At 43.6% G+C, this 22,911-nt stretch overlaps 1 protein-coding gene across 1 annotated transcript in view; it reads right to left on the bottom strand.

Annotated features, from left to right (window-relative positions):
• TMEM132B (transmembrane protein 132B) overlaps window positions 1-22,911 on the bottom strand; it is a gene marked incomplete at its 5' end in the record, with an annotated part of 209,977 nt that overhangs the window by 92,207 nt on the left and 94,859 nt on the right. Inside the window, one exon of the mRNA XM_082066519.1 lies at window positions 21,658-21,798. Within this exon, the coding sequence (XP_081922645.1) occupies window positions 21,658-21,798 (141 nt within the window). The remainder of the gene's footprint in view (window positions 1-21,657; window positions 21,799-22,911) is intronic.

Here is a 22,911-nt window from a genome sequence, read left to right on the forward strand (position 1 = left end):
AACTCCTTTACAGCCAAGCTCTTTTCCTAAGGAACTGAAATATGCATGGTGTCTCCTCACTCCCCCTTTCTAATCGCCACTTGAGCCCTGTCGGGGGAAGCGTCTCAGGTACCAGCATGAAGAGGCAAGGCTGCCGAGGTTCACAAACCCTGCAGCGGATGGGAGAGAACAGCGTTCCCATGGGTGATGTGCACAACAACAGCCAGGGCATAAAACTCTCACTTCTGCGACAAAAAATGAGCATTCTCTATCTCAGCCAAAAAAAAAAAATATCCTTGATATGAAGCTCGTTCCTGGAGGCCTGCAGAACACCTCCCTGCCTTTTACACCCTTCCTGTGGACGCCAAATGCCCAAATCCATTACCTTGACAACACCGTGCATCACTGTAATAGCATGAGTCAGACTTGCGATTTTTGTGACCGTAACAAAAGCAGACTCCCATCGATTGGCATGGAGCTCCCTGTTCAAAACTGTAATTTCAGAAGGATACTTGCTTTAAATCTTGTTGCTCTCTGCTTTGGGTCTTGCCAAACTTGCACATATACCAAAACTAGTGGCTTGTTTTATGGTCTCATTTTAATGGGTTTGTCTGTATTCCAAGACCCAGCAAACAAAACGGATCAAAAACTCTCCATAAGGGGTTTCACTCAAAGCTCCTTCCTCATCCTTCACATACCCACTCGGAACAGGCTGAGCTCAGTGTCTGAACCATCTCCCATACTTTCCAAATGACGGTTACAATGTTCTGTTCCAGACTAAAATCCAAACATGAAAGTGTTTCACTTAAACCCTTCAGCATCTGCAAAGCTGGACCAAAGGCTTAGATCGGTGAAGAAAAGAATGGAGAGGGGATAAACCAACAAAACTGTACATCAGGTTTTCTATCAGAGATACTACAGCTCCTCGCAGGTATCGATCCAAAGACAGAGCTGACTGCTGACTGGCACGTGTTTGGCCGACAAGCCAAGAAAGTAAACAGGTTACAATAATGACAAAAAAATAACTGTCACCACAAGCACACAGCAGTACATCATATTTTACAATATCTAGGAGAAAAGAGGTCAGGTTTCTTGTGTTGCAGTTTCCTTCCCTTGTCAATGTCTCTTTTTTGCCAGCTGTTCTTTATCCAGCCCAGCTTATGGATGCGCGACAGGGACACACCTTACTATGAATTTCTAGCAGAATACTCCAATGCTGTACTAAATAAGCATGTAGAAAAGCTCATGAAATCAGTGGTAATTGGATTTGTCATCGTAATGTGGGCTGTACATTGCCATAGTGTGTATCCAATGAAGTATGGGTTCCTGGTTTTTGCCTGGGACCCACTCACAGGTTTGTGAATAGCAACATCTGGAAGTAGGCAGAAAAGTGCAAAACCCTTATTTTGTCAGTCCTATAAGCCACTGGCTGTTAGAGCAAATGCTAAAGCAATGAGAGGTGATTTCTCCACTTGGTCTTTGTAGGACATCACTACAAGATGTGAACACCACTAAATATCAATGACATTGTATGTGTTACATGAGAAAGACCTTGCAGTACCCACTGAAGCTGTGATGCAGAACTGTAGAGAAAGACAGCACAATTTTGAGAGGAAGGAAAATGGACAGAAACCAGTTCATATCGCCATGTGAAAAGATGACATCTGCCCTGGTGACAAAGCAGGAGATTAAACGTGACATGATGTGAGCTCCTGCTAAGCCAAAATCCATTATAAGATCAGAAATCCCCACAGGAAAGAGGAACAGCTCACCCTGCCCTTTCCAAAGGGCTGCAGGGAGAGAGATGGAGGTGGCAGGAGGGAGGGGAACACCGTAAGGCCAACGTGAGCCTGCACCAGCGAGGATATCCATGTCACCCTTGAACGGACCCTCACAGAAAGCCTCCATGGGGATGCCTGGTATTGATGGCCAGATTTGTGAACGGGTGGAAGACCATGGATGATCGCTCCTCATGTCTCTCAGGAGATCCCAAATATTTCACAGCCCTGAGCTTCCCATCTGTTCCTGATAATGGGATGAAGGATCTAATTAAGGGGAGATTAACATGATGGGCTTGAGGCAACAGAGTCTCTGCTGGAGAAAACTCAGTTACCTGCTGGAGCTCTTCGAATAAGTTAATACAATAGTAGAGATGGTGAAAGGGAACATAATTTTCTATAAGTTTTCAATAACTTTCCATATAATAGAGCAAAGGCTCTTTCTATCCTGTCCTTAGGGGATACAATGCTATAGTTCAGAGAAAAAAAAATGAAAGGAAAAAGTAAATCAAAGCAAGATACAACCTGACTTTCAGCCCAGTATTCTGGGCTACTTGGCAACACACAAGTCATGGCACACTAACATGGCCCATTCAAAGAACGGTCCTGGCCCTGACACGACTTTGGTGACCCAACCTACATAGCACACGTTCCATCCTCACAGCGTGAGGACAAACCAAAGGCTGCCAGAGAGGGTCGAGAGGCTCTTCAGTCAAATACCATGAGATGACTAATGGTGCTGCAACTGAGGCTCACGAGGCAACGCTGCAAGGAACAACGCAAGGAAATAAAGTCCCCTTGGCTAAAGGTTGAAATGAATGACATAAGTACCAGAAGACACAAACAGTAAGGGCCTAGTGGGATTTTCTGTCATACCGCTGCAAACTTCCACAAGAGTTAGGCACGAAGTATTTCTGAAAGTCTCAAGGAAGTTTATCTGCATTTTTTTGACAGAGGAAGACAGCATCTATTTCACAGTGTTCTCTTGATTACTCCTCTTTTTATGGCTGTCGAAGGCTTGAGGTTCAATTAAAGCTTTGCTGGGGAACTGAAGTCAACGCCTGTAACTGGTTTGTTTGTCTCCTCAGCTAAGGACATGGTCCAAGCCAGAGTCAAATCCATCTGAGAAAAATGTACCATTCTCTCCAACACTCCCCCTGAGTGTTCAACTCTCTCCAATTACTGTGTTCCTAAGTCCCTTGTGAGGCAGGTAGATATTAATATTCCTGTTTTATGATTAGAAACTGAGGCACAGAGAGCCTAAGCAACTTGGCCAGAGTTGCGGAGGGAGCATCTGGTTCAGCCGAAGCCCAGCTCCCCAGCACCAGGCGAGCAGCCAAACTCCTGGAACAGCTTCTGTCAGGAACAATCCCCATATGGAAACAAGCCACCAACACAAGGACAGCCTAATTACAATTAAAAAGGAATCCTCCCAGACCTAAATAGGGTAGCAGCGCACAACGTATAGTTAACCCCTTACAGCAGGACCCTACGCTGAGTAAGGCTCGGTCTTACCATCCAGCAGGGTTTTTGAAAGCACCTGCTGAGTGCCACAGAGGGCACTGCGATAACCCAGGTGCTGGGTTTGCTGCTCAGGATCACCCACAACTGCCTGATAGACCTTCTTCTCCACATCCCTCTTTCCAAGCACCTGCTGAGGCCACCACACCAACCCCACCGGAGAGCTCTCCCCGCACTGGTGCAGCCAAGCGAATCCTTGGGCCTTCTCTCCCCTCACCCGCTCACACACACGCTGCCATTTTCCTGCAAATACACTTGTTCACTCTAGTTAAATGCCCTCTGTGCTTTCCTTTGGAAGGGAGGATTTCAAAATTTGATTTGTTTTAGTCACTAAGTACTCTCTGGTATTCCCAGCAGCTCCTTTAGCTGACAAGGTTTATCCTTGTTGCCACTTTGTTGTGTTTTATGAATAGGGATCCAGGAAAACCCAAGGCACCATTTAACACAGCACACTTTAGTCTTCTACCCCGTGCCGCTTGGTGCCTGGTATCGCGCTCTCTACCAGAGTGTTACACATAAAATGGTCCCTCTAGGCAACGTACTCAGTCAGGAAGGATATTAACTCCCTCCAGCAGAGCGTGTGACTGAAATGTCGACGATCCCTGTAGTTTAAAGCATGACTGGTAAGACATTTGTGCATATTAGAGAGGTGCTGATGTGGTTCATACCACGGCGGCCTGGAGCGAGACGCCCCAGTTGACCCAGGGGAGCTCGGGAGCGCCCACCTCAGCGCCGCACACGCGTGAACACCTCCTCACACACCTCCTCACGCACCTCCTCACGCACCTCCTCTGCACTTTTTGGCGCTTCTGCCCAAATCCCCAGGGCAAGAGCCAGGAGCAGGTGGCACCCCTGGAAGGCATTCCTGTTGCAGGGAGCCTGTACAAGCAGGGTGACCCATTTCCAGAACGTTCCGCCTCCTCCCCTCAGGCTGCGCCTCACCCTCCTCACCTCACCCCACTGCTGCTTAAAGCAGACGACGAGCAGCTAAAAGTTTACTGAAATCTATTTCAACTCTTTCTTCCTCAACTAAGGACCCAACTGGGCAACACTGAGCTGCTACCAGAGGTCAAGAGATGTTTCACCAGCACAGAGACAGGGTAAAACCCAAGTCCTGCTCAACGCAAGTTCCCAACCGCAGAGCAAGGCCTGTGGATAACAAGAGCAGCACTCCCTACACTTAAACATTTATTATTAACAACCTAATAGGAAGGTGCCACCCAGCAAAACACAAAAAGCTGATACCAGAGCACAGTTACCCATTGCAGGCAACCAGAGATGGTAAACAACAAAGGAATACAGAGCAAGGAAACTGGAACAAGGGAAATGCAGAGCTGTAGATGCAGAGATTTGGAGCCTGTGTCTGCCTATCACAATGCAGACACACCGACCTCCAACAGCAAACATGGAATAAAAACCTGTGTTTCAGAGAATTATACCCATATCTGTCCTCATACTCCTATGTGAGAATATTTGCACCGGTGTAGCACTGCACATCAAGGCTGACAAAAGAGTCAACGTTGTTCTCCTTTCCCAAAGTCCGCCAGAAAGTTTGCTGCCTTTGAAACCCTGTATTTTGCTAATTCTGTTAGATTGCGCTCTCTGCTAAGCTTTTGTTCAAAGGCAAAGGCAGGGTGTCTGACAAACTGAAGCAGTTTTGACCTTGCGATTCTCCAAGTGCCTTATGTTATACCCGAGAACCAGACTAAACCACCCCTGCTGCTGTCTTGCACTGAGAAAATGGAATTGGTTGGCGGTGTAACAGCTTGCTCGAGTTCCCACTGAAATTAGTGGGAGCTTTTTCACTCACCTCCCTACAAACAAAACCCCCACAAATAATTCCAGCCTCCCACCAGTCTGCTGCTCAAAAATCTTTTAGGCTGGAATTCGTTAAAACAATCTGGAAAATGTAAGTGAATTTCACTTATCCTTAAGGGCAAGCGTACAGCCCTTTATAAACCCCAGAATCTGACTTTGTTTTCAACGAAGATAATTTTCAAAGTGTTTAATAATGTGAAAGTAAGATCTTTTCAAATATCTCTGCTTTGAAAAATTAGGATGTATCATATTGATTAGCATCTGTCACATTATCCTGTGGGACACAGATTACTGTGAGTGACAGAATATGCTAAGTCAGTACATGCAGGTGTGTGACAAACAAAATCAGTGTAATCATGAGGCTCTGGAAATTGCTTTTAATGTTATGTTTATATACGTAATCGTGTTAAATTACCTGGGAAGGATATAGAAGGATTTTACTTTATGTAACTGCCTGGAAATCCTAAAATTGCGTGTATATAGGTGCAACTGCACCAACATTTTGCTGTAAAGACATAATGCAGAATATAAAGACATGTCAAGTAGCAAAGTAAGATTCCAAATACTGGTAATAAAATGACATCCAATTGTTTCAAGTCAATGGTGGGAAAAAGTTTCATGTACAATTAGGAGCTGAGCAGGTGACTGTGTTCTCCTTCAGATGGGGTTATATAAGTATTATCCACATCAAAAATTTTACTCACCTAGAGCCTTAGACTTTAATGGGAAGATTTTCAGGGTACTTTGTGAGGAATTAGCTGGCTGGCCTCTGTAAGAGCTACAGAAATCAACCCAAACCCTTTCCTAGAATCTGCAGCACCTGTCCTGAGACTCAATAAGTCGATAAGGGGATCGGGAGCCTTTCACTGCTTGGTCACCAGTTCAGGTCTCACATAAACCAGTAACAGCTGGGAATCGTTACCACGGGGACACAGTTTGGCTCCTGCTGTGAAAGGAGCGATGAACCTCCCCCTCCTCAGTCTTACCCAAATCTCAAACACCCCAGCCACCAGCAGTGCTTTGTGGGGCCCTTACTGGCAGTCATAGGGACATTTCGGGCAATCTGTCCCGGTCAGAGGGCTATTTTGTACTATTGTTGTTGTCTTCAGGCCACAGAATGGAGCTGTCTTCATAGAGACATTCTAGGACCTTCAGCAAACATTTTTAAAACGTCGCATTTGTAACTAAAAATAAAATGCCATCTCATTTGGTGGCTGTGTAATAGTGATTTTATACAGTGCCGTTAAAAGCAGAATTCGGATAGGAGGAACTGCTGACTGCTGCTAAACTGCACAATTTTTAAGTTCTTTGAGGCAAGAACATGTCAATCTTTTATATGTCTGCAAAATGCCATGAACATCTACGGCACTCTATAAATCATAAAGTGAATGATACAAGCAAACAGGAGTTACGGGATCTTATCTCTCTGGCAGATTTTGCCCTATGGATAAGGCAGCTTACAAAGCAATAATGAAATATTATCAGCAAAATAAAGTTTTAGTAGCTTTTTATTCTTAATAGCATTTTCCTAGCACCATGTCAATAGAAGCGGAGCTTCATCTGGGACCAAAACGTTCTGATTTGCATATGTTATGATGCAAAATGAGATTTTATTCTACCCTTGCCTTCAAAAACACTGAGCCATGCATAAGATCAGATCCCGAAATTAAAACAATTTATTGTACTGGAAGTCTCTTCTGTTAGTTTTGGCCAAGTTCCCATTTCAAGCGATTAGCGAAACCACAGAAATACTAATTAGCAGCGCAGGGATCCTCAGAACTTAGAGTGTTTCTGTTCAGGGTGTATTGACAAGTAGACTGACCAAGTTCATCTTAAAATTAGTGTCTGCTCCATCATTAATTGCCAAGAGAGGAAATCAAATGACCACTTTCAGAAGGCCTGAAATGAAGCAGCCTTCCTTACCAGGGCACACAGCCCAGCTGCTCCTTGTTCAGGGGCTCTAGAGCCCTCCCCTGCAACACCAACGGGCAAAAATCTCATATCAGACCCTGCATATTCATGAGCTCATCCTCAGGATTCCTAAAGTTTTAACATGTTCTTTCTTTGCTTTCCTATCTTTTGATTCTCATGAAATTGTCAAGATTTTTCATCAGTCACAACAAGCAGAATCTCACTTTTGCTTGTAAGTGCAAGTGGAATCCTTCTTCAAAATCACATAACTCCACAAGTCAGTGCTTTAGAATGCAAATATTTGAAAAGACATGATAAAAATTGCAAGACTTGTCAATATTATCACCATGACTACTTAATAAGGTTCCTCTGTCGATAAGGTTACCAGCATTGCCATAGTGTTTTATGGTAAAGCAGCAGAACTACAGCTGAAAATAACCTTGCTCCGTAATCCACAAAGAGCCCATGTCACTCCTCTGTAGCATTTTGAATACTTACAGAAGACTTTAACCGCTTGCCCGAGGACCAGGTGTAGATCAGGGTATAATTCAATCTTGACCAACGCCACGTCCGGGCTTCATTATACCAGATACCATTTTGCATCTGGCCAGAAGTGAACACAAGTGTCCATCCAGAGACCTCATTAAAGCTCTACTTAAAAGAAAATCAAGACTCAGGCACAGTTTGTGCAAATGAGTAAATGTGAACTGCCCCAGGCTCTTGGGGTACAATCTGTCTCCAGTGTTACACAGGCATATTATTTGTGAATATTAACAACTAAATAAACCTTTGAATGGCAAGAAATCAAAAGTGATTAGCTATGAAGGGAAACCAGTTTGTCCTCATGTCATCAGATGACGAGTTGTTTCCTGGCTTTTGTCAAACATCAGCTGCTGCTATAAGTTCAGGGGTTTCACTGCTGGTCTCCCAGAATTAAGTGGTACCACATACATAAGGAAAGCCCTGTAACATGAGACCCTCGGAAAGAACACTTTCCACTTGCAAAAACTGCTCAGGAAATGACAATCTAATTGGCAGCTCTATAGAAAATATCCAAAAAACTAATTAAAAGGCTTCTCCAAGTGCAGGCTCTAACCCTGCCATATCCCAACTGCAACACACACTTCGTATTCCAGAAGGCATCTCCCACATAATGGTTTAGCAACCTACACTGTTTCCAGGAATAGAAAAGTACATCAGACTCAAGCAATTGAGTTTTTTCTGTGCTACATAAGCTGGGGAAGAACCATACAAAGAAAAATGAACAGGATGGATTACAGGCATCAGCATTAGCAGATAAAAGAATAGCTTATTGCTTTCATTCAATAATATATTTTGAGGAATAAAGCTTGTGCTGACAAAGAAAAACGTAACAAGCAGGACTGCAAATAAACTTGCAGTTAGCATTCATTTTGCCAGAGAGCGCTCAAAATTCAATCAAAGATTCACATTTCTACCTAGGTCACAGGCTTCTCCTACAATTTAGGGTCAACATGAACCTCTAAATTGAATTTTATTTGGAACAGGAGGACAGATGGAGTTAAGGAAGGTCATGTATGCCAAAAAACATTTTAGTTTTGAATTTAAGCGTGAGGTATTAATGGGGGAAAAAGAGAATAAACAATAAACCGGGGCTTTTGTGTGTTACTGTGCTTTGTTCCAAACAATTCCGTATGTAAAGAATAAAAGGTACTAGAATCTAACCAACTGCTCACAGCAGGAACCCAGAAGCGCCGCTCAGGGTGTGCAGCGGACTGACATATAATCACGGCTGAAAGGGAATTACAGCTCCCGCAGCATGGTTGTGGGGATCTGCACCGCAGCCTGGGGCGGGGGGAGAAGGACTCAGCAGACACCCCCTCGTCAGAGAAGTGAAACTGCTGGACTGACCGACGCCAACCCAAAAGCTTCGTGAATGCGCTGGATCACAGGAGGCAAAAGCACAAATTGTCCCACCGCAGGTGATCAACCTCTTGTTCCATTCAGCTGGTTGAAAGAAATCCTGCTCCCACCCACCCAGTTCTCAGCTCCTTATGATACTTATTGTTATTACACATTTTGGGGAAAAAAATAATATACATACATACATACATATATAGATATATATAGATATGTATCAGAGAAATCATTCTGTAAAACACAAAGAATGGCACCCAACAGTGTTTTTAAACAGTTGTGCGAAGAATAAAGGTACAAATACCTAGGCATCTCCAAGTCAACTGAAATCTGCTGATATTTTTAGCTTCTAAGAGCATATTTGATGTTTTGTCCTTCCACCATAGTCATTTCAGAACATGGTTATGTTGACTTGGCTTGGGGCAACAATATGTGTAAAACACGAGTAAGTGGGACTGGGGAGGGGAGCAGCCCTGCATTGGACCTGTTCTGCTGCCACCCCGACAACACGAGAGGGCAGATCCTGCAGCTGTGCAAGACCCACCACATCCGCTCCGTCATGGGCCACCGTGTGAACCACCTTGATCCAGCCAGAGTGAATGTCCTGCAAAAATTGGGAAGGTGCAGGGAGGGAAGTGCTGTTGGTTGCAACCACCAAGCGTAAAAGTATATTTTTATAGTGCATCTGTGACAGCTTTCCTCCCAGAGGCCAAGGACTGATGTCACCCTGATGATGGCGTCATTTCAAAAAGCTTTGAACACGGTGGATAGAAACGTTTTTGTGGGATGGAGAATACACTGTGATGAGGGCTTGAACTTCTCATTCCCTGTCTCCTTGTAACACATGAGAAAAATAGATGTTTAGGGTGTTTAGTGAGGAACAGAGCACTTGTATCTGGCTAAATCAGATGCTGGCCTGGGACAGGCAGGTCCTGTTTCAACGCAAGCAAATAACTGCCAAATTTTTAGTGGTACTGAACTCCTAAAAACTCTCTCTAGATTCCTGGTCACATTGCAGAGGAGCTGAGCGTCCCATTTGAAAAATCTAAATAAAGGCATATAAACCAGAGCAGACAGCTGCTCTGTGGCTTCGGGAAGTTGAGCTGAGGCTCCGTAATGAGCTCCCTGAAACCTGGCCCTGGACCAAGCGCGAGCCTGCGAAACCTTCTGAAGACAGAGTCCTACACGTGCACTCAGCGCCGCACGCAGATGCCAGAGAGGGAATCCTGTAGTATTGATTAACACACAGTTCATAAAGCAACGGTAATAGGATGACAACTGGTAATTAAATGAAAATGTTCAGTATATGTCAGAAGAGAAAAGGAGAATAAGGATGGAAACAGCTTTTCTTAAAGAAACTGGTTTTAAGAGAAATATTCTTTTCACTTGAGACAAAAATCTCATCTTTCTGAAAACTGCAGGATTCTGAGCTCCATGTCCCCAGTGGCCCGGGGTGAAGGCATCCATCACCTGCTGTGTAGGAAAACCAGCCTCTTACCCGTGAACTACCTGAGCCACTACTTTTCCATCATTACACCAGCACTAAGTTTACATAGAAGCAACAGAAAGAAGCCAATAAATGCATTTTCAGCAGCTCAGGGTCAGTTAATAGGGATAACACTCGGCAAAACAGAGTCAATATTTGCCAAGGGCTATCACTCAGCTATGCCGTGTCTTCCACCAAGGGAAAAGCTGTTGTATCCCAAATAAGAGTCTGGAATTCCACAAATTATGAACTCCTTAATGGTATCAAAAGAGAAGCAAAAAGTTTCCAAGGCTTGGATTAACCTCACTTCATTTAATATTTATTGAATTTAGATGTACCTGAGCTGGCCCAGTCGCCTCCCTGTATGTTCTGTGCAGAGAAAAAGCACTTTGATTGCACAACAGGGCCAGGTCAGACCAAGGCATCTAAACCAGCTGAGTATATACTGTGGCAAATCCGACTTCACGCCAGTGTACTGCTACTGTATAGAATTAATACCTGCCACAACAACAGCGATGAAATACAGAGAAGACAAAAATACCCCATCTCTCATTCCCTTTTTGGAAGGCTCTTGAAAGAAATTATTTTCTCCTACAATGCGTTGGTCAGCAGGGAGTCACAAGGTGTTGTTCACTGATTAAATAACAGTTTTAATTATTAAGGCGTTCACAGTCAACATGCTCCATACTCATCATTACCTTTTTTTTTTTTTTTAATATGATCTACTTTTTCTTTATGGCAAGGCTTGGGAATGACAGATGATACATCAGCTTATCCACTGATTTTTTTAATGACAGCATTTTGCATTCATTATTCCCTACTTAAATCACTCTTTTTTAAAAGAGGAATAACTTATTTCTTCCTCTTGTCACTAGAGAAATTAAATGGTACACCATTAAGAAGGGTGGTTGTCTAACAAAAAGATACGCCAGCCACAGATTCAGAAAACCAGAGGGAGAGCAAAAATAGGAACTTGTATCTCCAAATACCTCCAACTATCCACTCGCTGCTGAGGTCAATAACTTCTAGAATTAAATCTCTGCACTGGAAACTCCTAAGAGAAAAGACCAAATAACTCTTTTTGATTGCGCAACGCTGAGCACTCCCTTGGCTAAAGACATAAAACGTGTTAAGCAAGTGGGTGATGCAAGGCAGCCACCTTCTTTTATTGGGAGAGCCCAGCAGTCTCAATTTCATCACTTTGAAATACGGTATCACGAATCGTTTGGTGCTGTCGGTCCGGCTCATGCAGACCAGCCTGACACAACCTCAGCACACACAGAATCCTGGAATCCCAGGTTGGGAGGAACCACAAGGATCATCAGGTGCAAACTTTCTTGGCAAACCACCAGGAGGATCTGTGCTCCCCTGCCCTCGGCTCAGGGCGGCCGACTATCCAGGCACAGCGTAAGAACCAAAACGTGCAGCACTGAGACGACACATGCAGAAGGGCAACCCCCAACAACAAAGCCCTTCAGGAGACTCTTAAGTGCCAGGTCTTGCCGAGCTTTTGAGCACAGTGAGTCCAAGAACTTCTGAAGAATCAAAACTTCCCCATTAATTATACCGATAAAAACCACCAAGTTTTGTGAGATCAAGCTATTGGCAGTTAGTTTTAAGGAAAGCTTTTTACTAAAGGTTTAGTGATTCGCCTTAATGACTGTGATATTTCACAGCAACCCCCTCAGCCTGGGAAAATCCAAATAGACCAGACCATACAGAACAAACTCAGCTGGTTTTCAAGTACCTGTGAGCAAGTTTCCAAGGGCAATATATATGTCCAAAGTTTATTATAAACTGGTGGCCTACATTTCCAGACAGGTGCCAAGGGGGGCATCATTCTTCTTCTGTTACAGGTCAAGCGAGCTGAGCTGGTAAGCGGTCGTGACGGAAGCTGTTCTGTCCAACAGGATGTTCCCTTCTCTCGCAGAGCTTTCCCCTAATTACCGGTGCTCCCTGGAGGGCCTGTTTTACCTCTGGCCCCCCAGACACCCCCAAGGACCAGGGAACTTCCAAAAAGTGCCCAAGTCTCAGTTTACAGATTCATTACACTAATGAACATGCAATGATTCTTACCTTAAGCCTGACTTAATGTTCTTCTCAAGGAAACAGTGAGGTTTAAAAGAAACCAACAAAAATCACATGCTGACATTAACAGAAGCATCAGCCAATTTTTGCTTTTTTTTAATTTTACAAGAGTTTGTAACTTCTAAAGTTATAAACACAGGTGATGAATATCAACGGCAAAATGAGTGAAAATCCTAACTAAAGCAAAAATAATTTATGCAAAGTTAATGCTGGGATGTTTTATAATGTATTTGGCACAGAGGATCCAAATAAATCCAAGTTACAAACTTTGTATTTGCCTGTCTAGCAACAGCACCTCCTAACAATAAGTTTAAATTTTGGCTGAATGCCTAATAAATGTGTTGTTAGTTTTTGGACTTTAATACACTGGCTGTTAAGTAAGCAAGTCGACACATCTTGAACGGAATTCAAATGTGTGCTATAGGCTCCACTACAAGTCAAACTCATAAATTGCTAAAAGTGGGAATTAAACATACCTCAAATACCAGCCCCCCGATTTCGCATTCATTCACTAATCTTTTTCAGACCTATTATATCCAAGAACAATCCAATTATGGTACTTAAATCTCTGTGTACAGCTGCCAAAATTAAATTCCTTAGCAACACTTCCACCACACTCGGAAAGGTTTCTGCGCTACACAAGATTTCCGTTTCTGATTTTCACAATATTTTCAGGTGTGACAACTAATATCTCTCATTATATATATCATGGCTTACCATCAACACCTACATTTTCTGCACGTTGCTGCCTCTAATTGCTGACTCTGAGTCCCTTATCATTACACCTCGTATCAACAGAACCAAGGTAGGTGCTTAAAACCAAGTACATACTTAAGTGGCACCCTTCATATAGGTGCTTTTCTGAGTTTAGACTTAAGTTGAAAACTGAACTATAAAAATACAACCTTTACAGAAGAATCAGGTAATGCTTTTGTGGCGTGATGGTTTTGATCATGTCTTCTCCCTCCCTCCCTCTGTCATCTCTGTAAGGCACTGAAACTCCCATCAGTAAGGTGATGCTGGATATCTAATGGTGCTGCACAGACACCTAAATGTGTGCAGAGCCCACATTTATAAGATTAACTGTGACTAAGAATTGTGTTTCCTGGATATTTCAATCAGCATACACCTAAGAAAAGGTTTCTTCATATCTAAGTTAACAAGGGAGAAAAAAAGGTGACTAAATTGTAGAAACAGAGCTCGAAATCCAACACACATTCACTTTTGTTCCTTGGGTCGGGACATCTGCTATGAGAGCGATGGGCTCAGCAGCCACGCTTACTTGGGCTTTATCACTCACTCTTACGGTCTCAGTGAAGCACGGCTGGAATGTGCATGCGTATCTCTGTAAACCTATAGAAATTTTCCAGAATTGTGCAGATTTTTGTCATGCACCTCCTGTGGCAGCTCACCCGCAATCATCCACGTGACTATTAAAATGTAGGAAATAACAGACACTAAACCAGCAGAGGCTCAGAGAAGCCCATTGACTCCTGAATATGTCATCATTCCCTTTGGCATCCACTACAGAAAATGCAAGCAAGCACCAATGGATGAATAACTGTTTGAACAGTCATTCACTCAACAGCATGCATTTGAAATTTGCTCCCAGCCTCCCCGCTATATTCTTGCAGCCTTAATTATGCAGACTACCCTACCCTGAAATTAAACTTTCCCAACTGTTACATCAATATTAAGATTCACATCTAGGAATGATATACCCAAAATGAAGCTAATTAGGTCGAATTAAAAACCAAGACTCATTTCAGAATAATTTGGCTCATCTTTCAGAAGAAATATCACTCAGAATAGCCTTTGGATCAGGTTCTGTGGACCCCACTCAGGCCCTTGCTCACTTGAGCCCATAGCTCAAGTTTGAAGCTTCTCATGTAACATCATACCTACACAGTACAAAGACAGTATGTAATCACAGCTATTTCACCTTCTAAACAAGATGCAACTTTTAAAAGATTTTAAAGTATTTTTTGCGTTTACTGTATGCCAATTAAACAAATGCTGTCAGAAGGAATCTTCTCTGTAGTTTTCTGGATTTACACAAAGCTTTGGTAAGCTAAGAGATCTTTATCAAACATTGATTTTCTAATTCATTTTCATGCCTCTGTATATGATATCACCTCACTTCACTGAATACAAGTGAATACTATAGAGTTCCTCCAAGACATTCCACATTTTCCAAAGTTTCATGACACAGTATATTTACTTTGCTGGGGTTCCCTGCTGCACTGCGCAACAGGTTTTTCCAACTACAATAGGTATATTTGTTCAAAAATATATCCTTGGGTCATAATAAAGGTGCCATAGCAGCACAGCAAGGATGGAATAAGAAGAGCCAGTAAGTCATTACCTTCTTGGACTGGAGAACTGGGGCCAGGCAGCAATTACCTGGACAACCAGTCAGTGATCCCTGTGACCCATCTCTGCTGGAGCCTTTACCAGCGCATCAGCAAGCCTAACTAAGGAAGAAACAGCCGTCCGATAAAGCTGGCTGGCCAGGAGAGAATTCATGTGGTTACCAGGCTATTAGGCTCCCAACAGGAGATGGACAGACAGACAAGTTCTTTGTTCTCGGCCTTGAATGAAGGAAAAAAAAAAAATCCCTTCAGAAATGATACTTTCCTATTTGATCCTAGAACCACAGCTTTCTACAAAAGTTGTCCCTCCTACTGCTGTTAATTTGTCTATTAATTTTTATGTCCTCTCTAAGCTACTGTGCTGTCAGCACTTTCATCTTACAGAAGCATTTCCAAGCAGGCTTGGGTTCTTTGATACAAAAAGGCATACATATAAAGAATGAGGGTTAGTTAGCATTCTTATAACTCTGGTTCTCTTTGTGACTCTATTGAGTCATTCATGTTTGAAAAATGCGTGTGGATGCTTCTCACTGGAATACTCTTTACACAAAGCAGAGCAGACTCCATCACTCATAATAGAGGTCACAACCTTAAAACTGGTGCATTAAAGATAAAATCCTCTTCCTCAATGGCTCAAGAGACAGTGCTGTCTTGGGGTCTGGCCAAAGGCCAGAGAACAAACCGCTGCGGGATCTATAGGCCACGCACGCTCTACATTCAAAGCACGTTCCTGTGCCCACAACCACCTCTGACCTAAGGAAAGCAGCAAGTGCATAAGAATAGGTGGGAAACACCCAAGCCAGTACGCTCCAACACATAATCTAGGACTTCTTCCCTCTATTTTTTAATTCAAAACCCTCCTTTTCAAAGTAGCTCAAGTCTGGCTTTCATGGTGGAAAGAGGCCCTAAGGCAGCCTGGCTACTCCAGCTACATCAGACCGGGCTGGCAGGGGGGACGGCGTCACATTTCCCTTCCCCAGCTCCCCAGCTTTTCTTCTTCAGCTCTTCTCTACTCTGCCCAGTCTGCTTTACACATCTCCTTGTGTTTCTTTGCTCCCTCTGCTCCTCTTAGTCACTCACTTCAGTACTACGTGAACTCCATGACATCCAGCTCCCCGCCTTTGCATGGGCCTGAAAGAGGACAGAGCAAGGCTGGCTGGCTGTACGAGTTACTGCGCTTTTGTGTAAAGCAACACGTGCCATTGATCTTCTGTCAGCCCACTGCTGTTGCTGATGGCACTTTACATGCTCAGTGTCCTGGGGCCAAGCAAGTTCCTTTGGCAATAAACGCCATCAGAACGTGTTTCACCGCCCCGGGGTGGTTAACAGCACACTCACTGCTGTGTGCTATGGCAGGCTGCAACCACCCATCTTTATTGGCTTATTTATCCTACGGAAGGCACCAAACTCCTCGTTTGAGCTTCAGCACACCCTGTGCTGCACCGACACTGCAGACACGACCGAGCTGCGTCCTCGGGCCAAGTCACTGCAGTAAATCAGCTCCAACAACCGGGACCGCAGCAGGTTCTCTTGCAGACAGAGGGAATCTCTGCGCCACAATGACATTTCTTGATGGAAATGAGCTTGGAGGCAACACAGCACCCAAGTATGTCATTCTGGAGCAGAGTGATGGTGAATTCAGTGCAGAAACACCTCCACAAAGCTGTGAGAGATCCTAAATCTGGCAGAGCCCCTGCTGAGTACAGCCAGAAAAGCCTCTTCGCACCCAGGCAGCTTCCAGGTGGAGTCTTTGCTTATTGCCCTCAGCAAAGCGGGGACTGGAATAGGGTTTGGGAAACCGGTATTTCCCCACAGTAGAAGGGATGAGAGTCTCAAACTGTCAGAGAGGAGAGAACCTCAGCTCCTGTTCTCGAGACATACCCACAGCTTTAAAAACGAAGCAATATCTTCGCTCAGTTGATCATCAGCTCCAACAACACATATTTACTTTAAATAAATGTATGCACATATCTTAACTGGCAGCCAACTTCACATCTTCCTTTTGAGTGATATTTCTGGTTCAAAGGGTGTTCCCAAGCACAAAAAAAGAAGTGAATTATTTCAAAATAGGAGCGTCTATTTGCATACCTATAAATACATGAAATAACTGCTTTTCCTGTTATAAATATTTTTATACACGCTACAATTTTAGAAAGTAATTTCAATTTCTTGAATTCTATGAACACCTCTTAAAATGATAAAGAAACTGAATGATCATTATAGAACCTTCATTTTTATTGATGTTTAAAGATAGATAATGTCAAATGTCAGACAGATGAGCTGGTTTGCATCAATTAAAATAAATAAATATATCTGAATTTCTAGGCAACAGAATAAATACTTCTGAGGACACTCAAAAAAAATCCCCCTGCAGATCTCACCCTCCCTACTCCTGCATTCTGAGTCTCTCTCATGCAAGTTTAATTTATACAGTGATAGATATTCTGAGACATGGAAGCTGTATTAGAGACATGGAGATAAAACACTCCATAAGAGAGAAGAACCAGTTTGGTCTCAATACCACGATACTCAGCACTGCAGGTAAAATCAATTTCCTTAACTTTGTTGGTTAGCATAAATAGAACCTTTCTGATTAAAGAGGATAAGACTCTCCTCACCTGGTAATAATCTAATACAATTTAATGACAGTTTTCCTGAGTGAGGAGACGGATCCGTTCATGCAGGCCCTTTCAAAGCAGAATTGCAACCATCTGGCCTAAGTGTTTGTGCCATCTTGTCTCTCCTGAACCACAAGCCAGGTCACATTCAGTTTTTGTTCTTCAGCAAGGAGACTTTGAAATACATTGGAGGGTGGGGTCTTGCAAACAAGACCACAGAAACTCAGTTCCTGCTCAGCAATGACGCGAAATAACCTAATCCTACAAAACGCTACGTCACTCCGGCATAATTCCCGAAATCCCATTTCTCTGGATATCAGTGCTGAGTTATGAGGGACTGTAGCTTGCCAACGAGGGATTGTGCTCTCAGGGCATCTTCTCGAGCCCTCTTGCCCTAGTCCTACTGCAGCCTAATTTGTGGCATGTTCTGAGATGCTTCCAGAGAACATTGAGGTGCAAAGGCCAGAAGAACTGCAAAGGTCAATCTGCCTTTTGGCAAACACAGTGGAAAAAAGCCTGCGCGGTCTTTACAAAGATAGGCTCGGTTTTCTGGAAAGTATCAAGGATTTGTGTCTGGTAGTCTCGCAAATTTTGGCCTTGTCTTTCCAGGGCATTTTTTGCAATAATTCAACACATAGCCCTCCATCACAGTTTAAGATTCCAGTCATCACGAACACGGCTATTCTGCATGGGAGGCCGAGAGCACTCGATTTCTGTCGGAGCCCTCCAGCCCTGACTCGCTCTGCTCCTTGCCAGATGCGCTCAAGGCACAAATCCATACAGACCCTCTCCTGTGGAAGGGACGTGCTGGGGCCCAGCCACAGGCTGAATGCAAAAGTATTGGTGCTCCGAGTAGAAACTGTGTCTTTTGAAACAAAGCACATTGATGCTACAACTAACCTGACCAAAATGAGACGCACAGAGCTCTGCCCCAAGGAGAGAACAGCGAGGGACAATAAATGCAGATGACAACAATCAGTCTCACTCAATGGGCTACCAAAAAAGTCCTTTGTGATGGCAGCAATAAGGGCAAAGCAAGGCTCCACGCAGACCAGAACAGATGTGTGCATATATACTTGTGTGTGTGTATTTAAAGGAAGTCTCTTCTTTTTACGCTCTTTGTTCAACTACATTATCAAAAAGAGGTTTGAAATACAAGCTTATAGGACTACTAAAGAGGTGAATTTATGAATGTATTCCTAACAAAACACACGCTGGAAAGCTTTAATCTATGAATTGTGACAACCTTGGACAAAATGGATTTTTAATGGAATATAATGTAAACTGCCTGAAACGTTGTGATAAGGAGGTTTTTTTAAGCAATGCACAGACAAGGCATGATGCACTCTGCATGAAAGGAGGAAAGGTCTTAATTTAAAGCATTTTAATGAACACTCAATTTGCGTAGGGAAATGTGAGAAACGGAGATGAAAAGCTCACGATAAAGATAACACTGCAGAGGGGAGAAGGAGAAAGATTAGAAAAGTAAGCAAATTTGAAAAGGCTCCAGCCGATAACGCCGGCTGAAAGGAACGCGCGCTGGATTACCAACGTGTCACAGTCCAAAGCCACCGTTCTCCTTGCGAGCAGTGCCTGTCGGTGGCTCTTATCAGAGTTGCACACTGGGGAAGCGAGAGCGAGCGAAGTGCAGGGCGGTGGAGAACAGGCCTCTCTCCAAGCCGAGGGCAACCAGGAGAGCTGGAGATTTCAGCGAGCGCAGCTCTGACTTGCTGGAGTTTCTCACTTGCACGGGAAGCCCAAGGGAGGGTGCAAAACCACAGCGAACTCGGCATCTCTTCTGCAGAGAACACCACCTGGGCTCCGAGGCTCAGCCCCGGCTTTACCACCAGAGCATCGCCCAGCACACGTGAAATTACTTCCAAAGAGGAAAAACTGTCTCCCCCGAGGTAGATACAATTCTGTTTACTAATAGTTTCTCCTCTGCAATGAAAGAGATTGATCCTGTACTCTCACTCGCACATAACCTGCCTTTAATAAAGCTCCTTGAATTACTAAAATGAGGAACAGATGAATTGGGTTTAGTGACACTTTTTGCCACGTTGACCTTAACAGAAGCGAGTTGATGCCTCTGCTCATTTAAATGAAGCAGCAGAACCCCCACATAAGCACTTAACATTCTTCAAAAGAAACAAGAGGGCCACCAGTATGACCAAAAAGGTAAATTAAAGTAAAGATCAAAGTTAAATATTTACTCTAAGCACTACAATATTTGCAAATCTGGAAATGATCTTTCAGCAGTTTCTATTTGCATACTTTAATTAATCCAAAAAATATTAAACTAATCTCACAAAGGAAAGGGTCAAAGTATTAATTAACTTGAGATTCGTTGCTTTTGTGCAATTTAACAGTCCAACACAAAGCAAAAATCAGTTTTAATAAAAACTAAGTTACTGTGACAGGTATAATTTCATGGATTAGTGAAACCTCGTACGAGGCAATGAGTTTCAATGTTCGTCCTATTTTTTTGCCTAATTTTAAAAACAGTTGTTTCATTTCAATAGAGAGATTCCACTGTGACACTAAATGATCTTCAAGTTTTCCTTTCACCTCAGCATTTCACTCTAAAATGGATGGGTTTCCACTTTGCTCTGAACAGAACAGAGGTCACGGCTGCTGTCACAAAAAGCCTGACTACAGCGTTCAGCAAATCCCGCACAGCCGCCCAGAGCAGCCGGTTGAGATTTCCCTGCTGGAGCCACCATGTGCCACCGTGCAGCCCCAGAACGAGCGCGATGGATCCCCCGTCGCCGCTGACGGAGCTCTCCCCACACCAAAGGGACGCTCTGGTTCTTTAACAGCTTTTGGAAGAAACGGGAAACCTTGCCAAAAGACAAAGGATTTGGATACAAAGCATACAGCACCTAAACGAGCTGCCAGAGCTCTGCTTTATCAGTGGAGTAGCGCATGAAATCCCAACAAATTAACGACGGAAGGTGCCTTGAATTTCCTACATCACAACCTCAGAACTGCAACTTGAACAAATGCGTTTAGCAAAGAAGAGGGACTCCCCACACACAGTTTTTAATTTATTTATTTTAAATGAGGAAGGAGCGAATGAAAGAGCTAATGGACTGAAAGGTTTGCCTGGCGTTTCACGCCAGAAAGCTCTGTAGCACTTGACTTAACCAAGGAGATCAAGCCGGGAATCACCTCCCCTCGCTTCACGCGTTCTCCATGCAAATGTCTGCGGCCCACCCGGTCGGCCCACTCTGCACCTTTCCTGGGGAGAAACAGGCACTTTTCACCTGCCTTTCCTGTTTTATACATCCAAGAGCTCTCTCGCCTTAGCAGTGCCTAATTCCCCTGGTGCTAAAAAGCAAACCCGCAGACGAATAAACAGCTTTCCCCTCCACACTCGTACTGCAGGTACCCAGAACTAGATGGGATTCGTTTGTTCCTCAAATGCACTTTTGGAAACTAAAGAGAGTAGAAACTCTTTGCACTCAAAACCTCTGGAACAATCTTCCTAGGTCTAAACAATTGCTAACAACCATTTTCTCCCTTACAGGAGCTTTTGGAAAATGATGGATGAAAAAGACTCCTCAAATAAAAATTTTCACATAAAGTTTTGTGATTTCTTAATTATGATACAATTTCAAGCTACATTTATGCACAGTGTACTTTAAGTGTAGAGTAACTGCACGATAATGGAGGGAAATGGCTTATATTGTAAAATACATAATTCTGACTAACAACATAAATTTCTCATTACCTTCAATATAGCTTGTGGGAGCATTACGATAACAAACGTACACAGCATTCACGAGACAGTTCATAGACACTCATAGGTGTTTCGCAGCAGTAATGAATAACATTTAATAGCTATTACTTTCATAGCTTTTCAAATAAAGAAGACAGCATTGTCCTATATTGCTTTCAATTATTGTTCCTATTTCTCTATTTTAATCCTCTTCTTTCTGTTGGCTCTTTGGCAACAGGGGTTCTCCTGCCGCCCTGAAGGTGCATGAAAAGCAAATATGAGCCAGGACTAGTTGGCTGCCTCCAGTTTGATTCCATCATCTACTTCTGAGGCTCAGAAGTGAAACCAAAGGATCAGATCGCCTATTGCGTTTCCAAGGAGGCTGAGGAGGCATAAATGACGCTATTAAAAGAGCAATACGAGTAATCAACGCAGCGTTTTCGCAAGGGTTAACGCGCCCGGCGCTCACCTGCTCTCGGCGCCAGGGTCGTTGTGCACGCAGGTGACGGTGGCGCTGGTCCTCGCGCTGTCCGTCTCCTCCTGGACCCCCCACTGGTCCGCGTCGCTGACTCGGATGTCCACGATCTTCACCCCCGGGGCCGTCCTGATTCTGTTGGGGAACAACAGGGGTTGCTTTGGTTACATAAGCCCAGAGAGGTAAGCAAGGAAGATGGAAGGAAATATTCCCTCTTCCGTTAGTAATAGACTGATACATCACAACTGTAAGTCACTCTGCCTTAAAACTATAAAACAGGTCCAATCATTTTAAAGAGATGAAGTACGAGCTTCATTATGTGCAGAGCCAGTTAATTTTCAGCTTGAACAATGTGGAGAGAATAAGAATGCTTTCTGCTTCAGTGGCACCAGTTTGATATAAATGAAACAGATGTGACTAAGCATAAGTTGATTTAATTTGTTTTGTCTGTCCTGCAGTGTGAGATGGAGAATCAGAGCGCTGTGGTATCAAACACATCCTCCTGCTTGCAAACCTTTGCGAGGAAGGTACGTTTTAATACAAGGGCGATCTGCATGGAAAAAAATGTGTTTCACTGCTCAAAGACCATAATGCGTGAAGGAGAGAGAAGCAAGAAGTTATTCTAGATCCAGGACTGAGAGACAAAAGTTACGCCATTATATCGGGATCTATCAAACTGGGCATGTCAAACTCTGATGGCTGAAAATAATACGATGCTGACATGGAAAACCTTGATTTCCTAAGCATGAATAGAGTCTGAAAGAATTTTGGTAGCTGGTAAATGTCACCATTTTTTGGCTGAAAAGAAATTTGCTAAGAAAATAAGTCCATGCTCCAGTGGGGCTCAGCGTTAGGAACAGATTGCCAAGGAACAGGAAACAAACTGCTTTTAATAGCAGGGACTTCATTTGTGCAGCTTGACTCCTGAAACAAGCCTGAGATTTCGACAGGAGTGCTGCAAATACGCCTGGAGAACAATTAGGCAAAAAGCAACTGCTGTAGTGCCACGTTCGCCACTACTGTGACTTAATTAATTAAAAGCAAAGCCAAGAGGGACCTCTTAGTCGTATGGTGGAATGAAACAGCACTGCTGAGACTTGAAGTGTTACTTAACAGTGAATTATGATGGATTTGCCCCAATGCCTCGTGGCCACTTGGTGCTCATGTTACACTATTCAGAATTTCCTTTACGTTCTAGCTGAGTTCATGGGTCTGGATCAAAGTAACTTCAAGACTCAATGGGTGGTC

Source organism: Streptopelia decaocto (genome assembly GCF_964273445.1).
Source record: "Streptopelia decaocto genome assembly, chromosome: 15".
Classification (NCBI taxonomy): Eukaryota; Metazoa; Chordata; class Aves; order Columbiformes; family Columbidae; genus Streptopelia; species Streptopelia decaocto.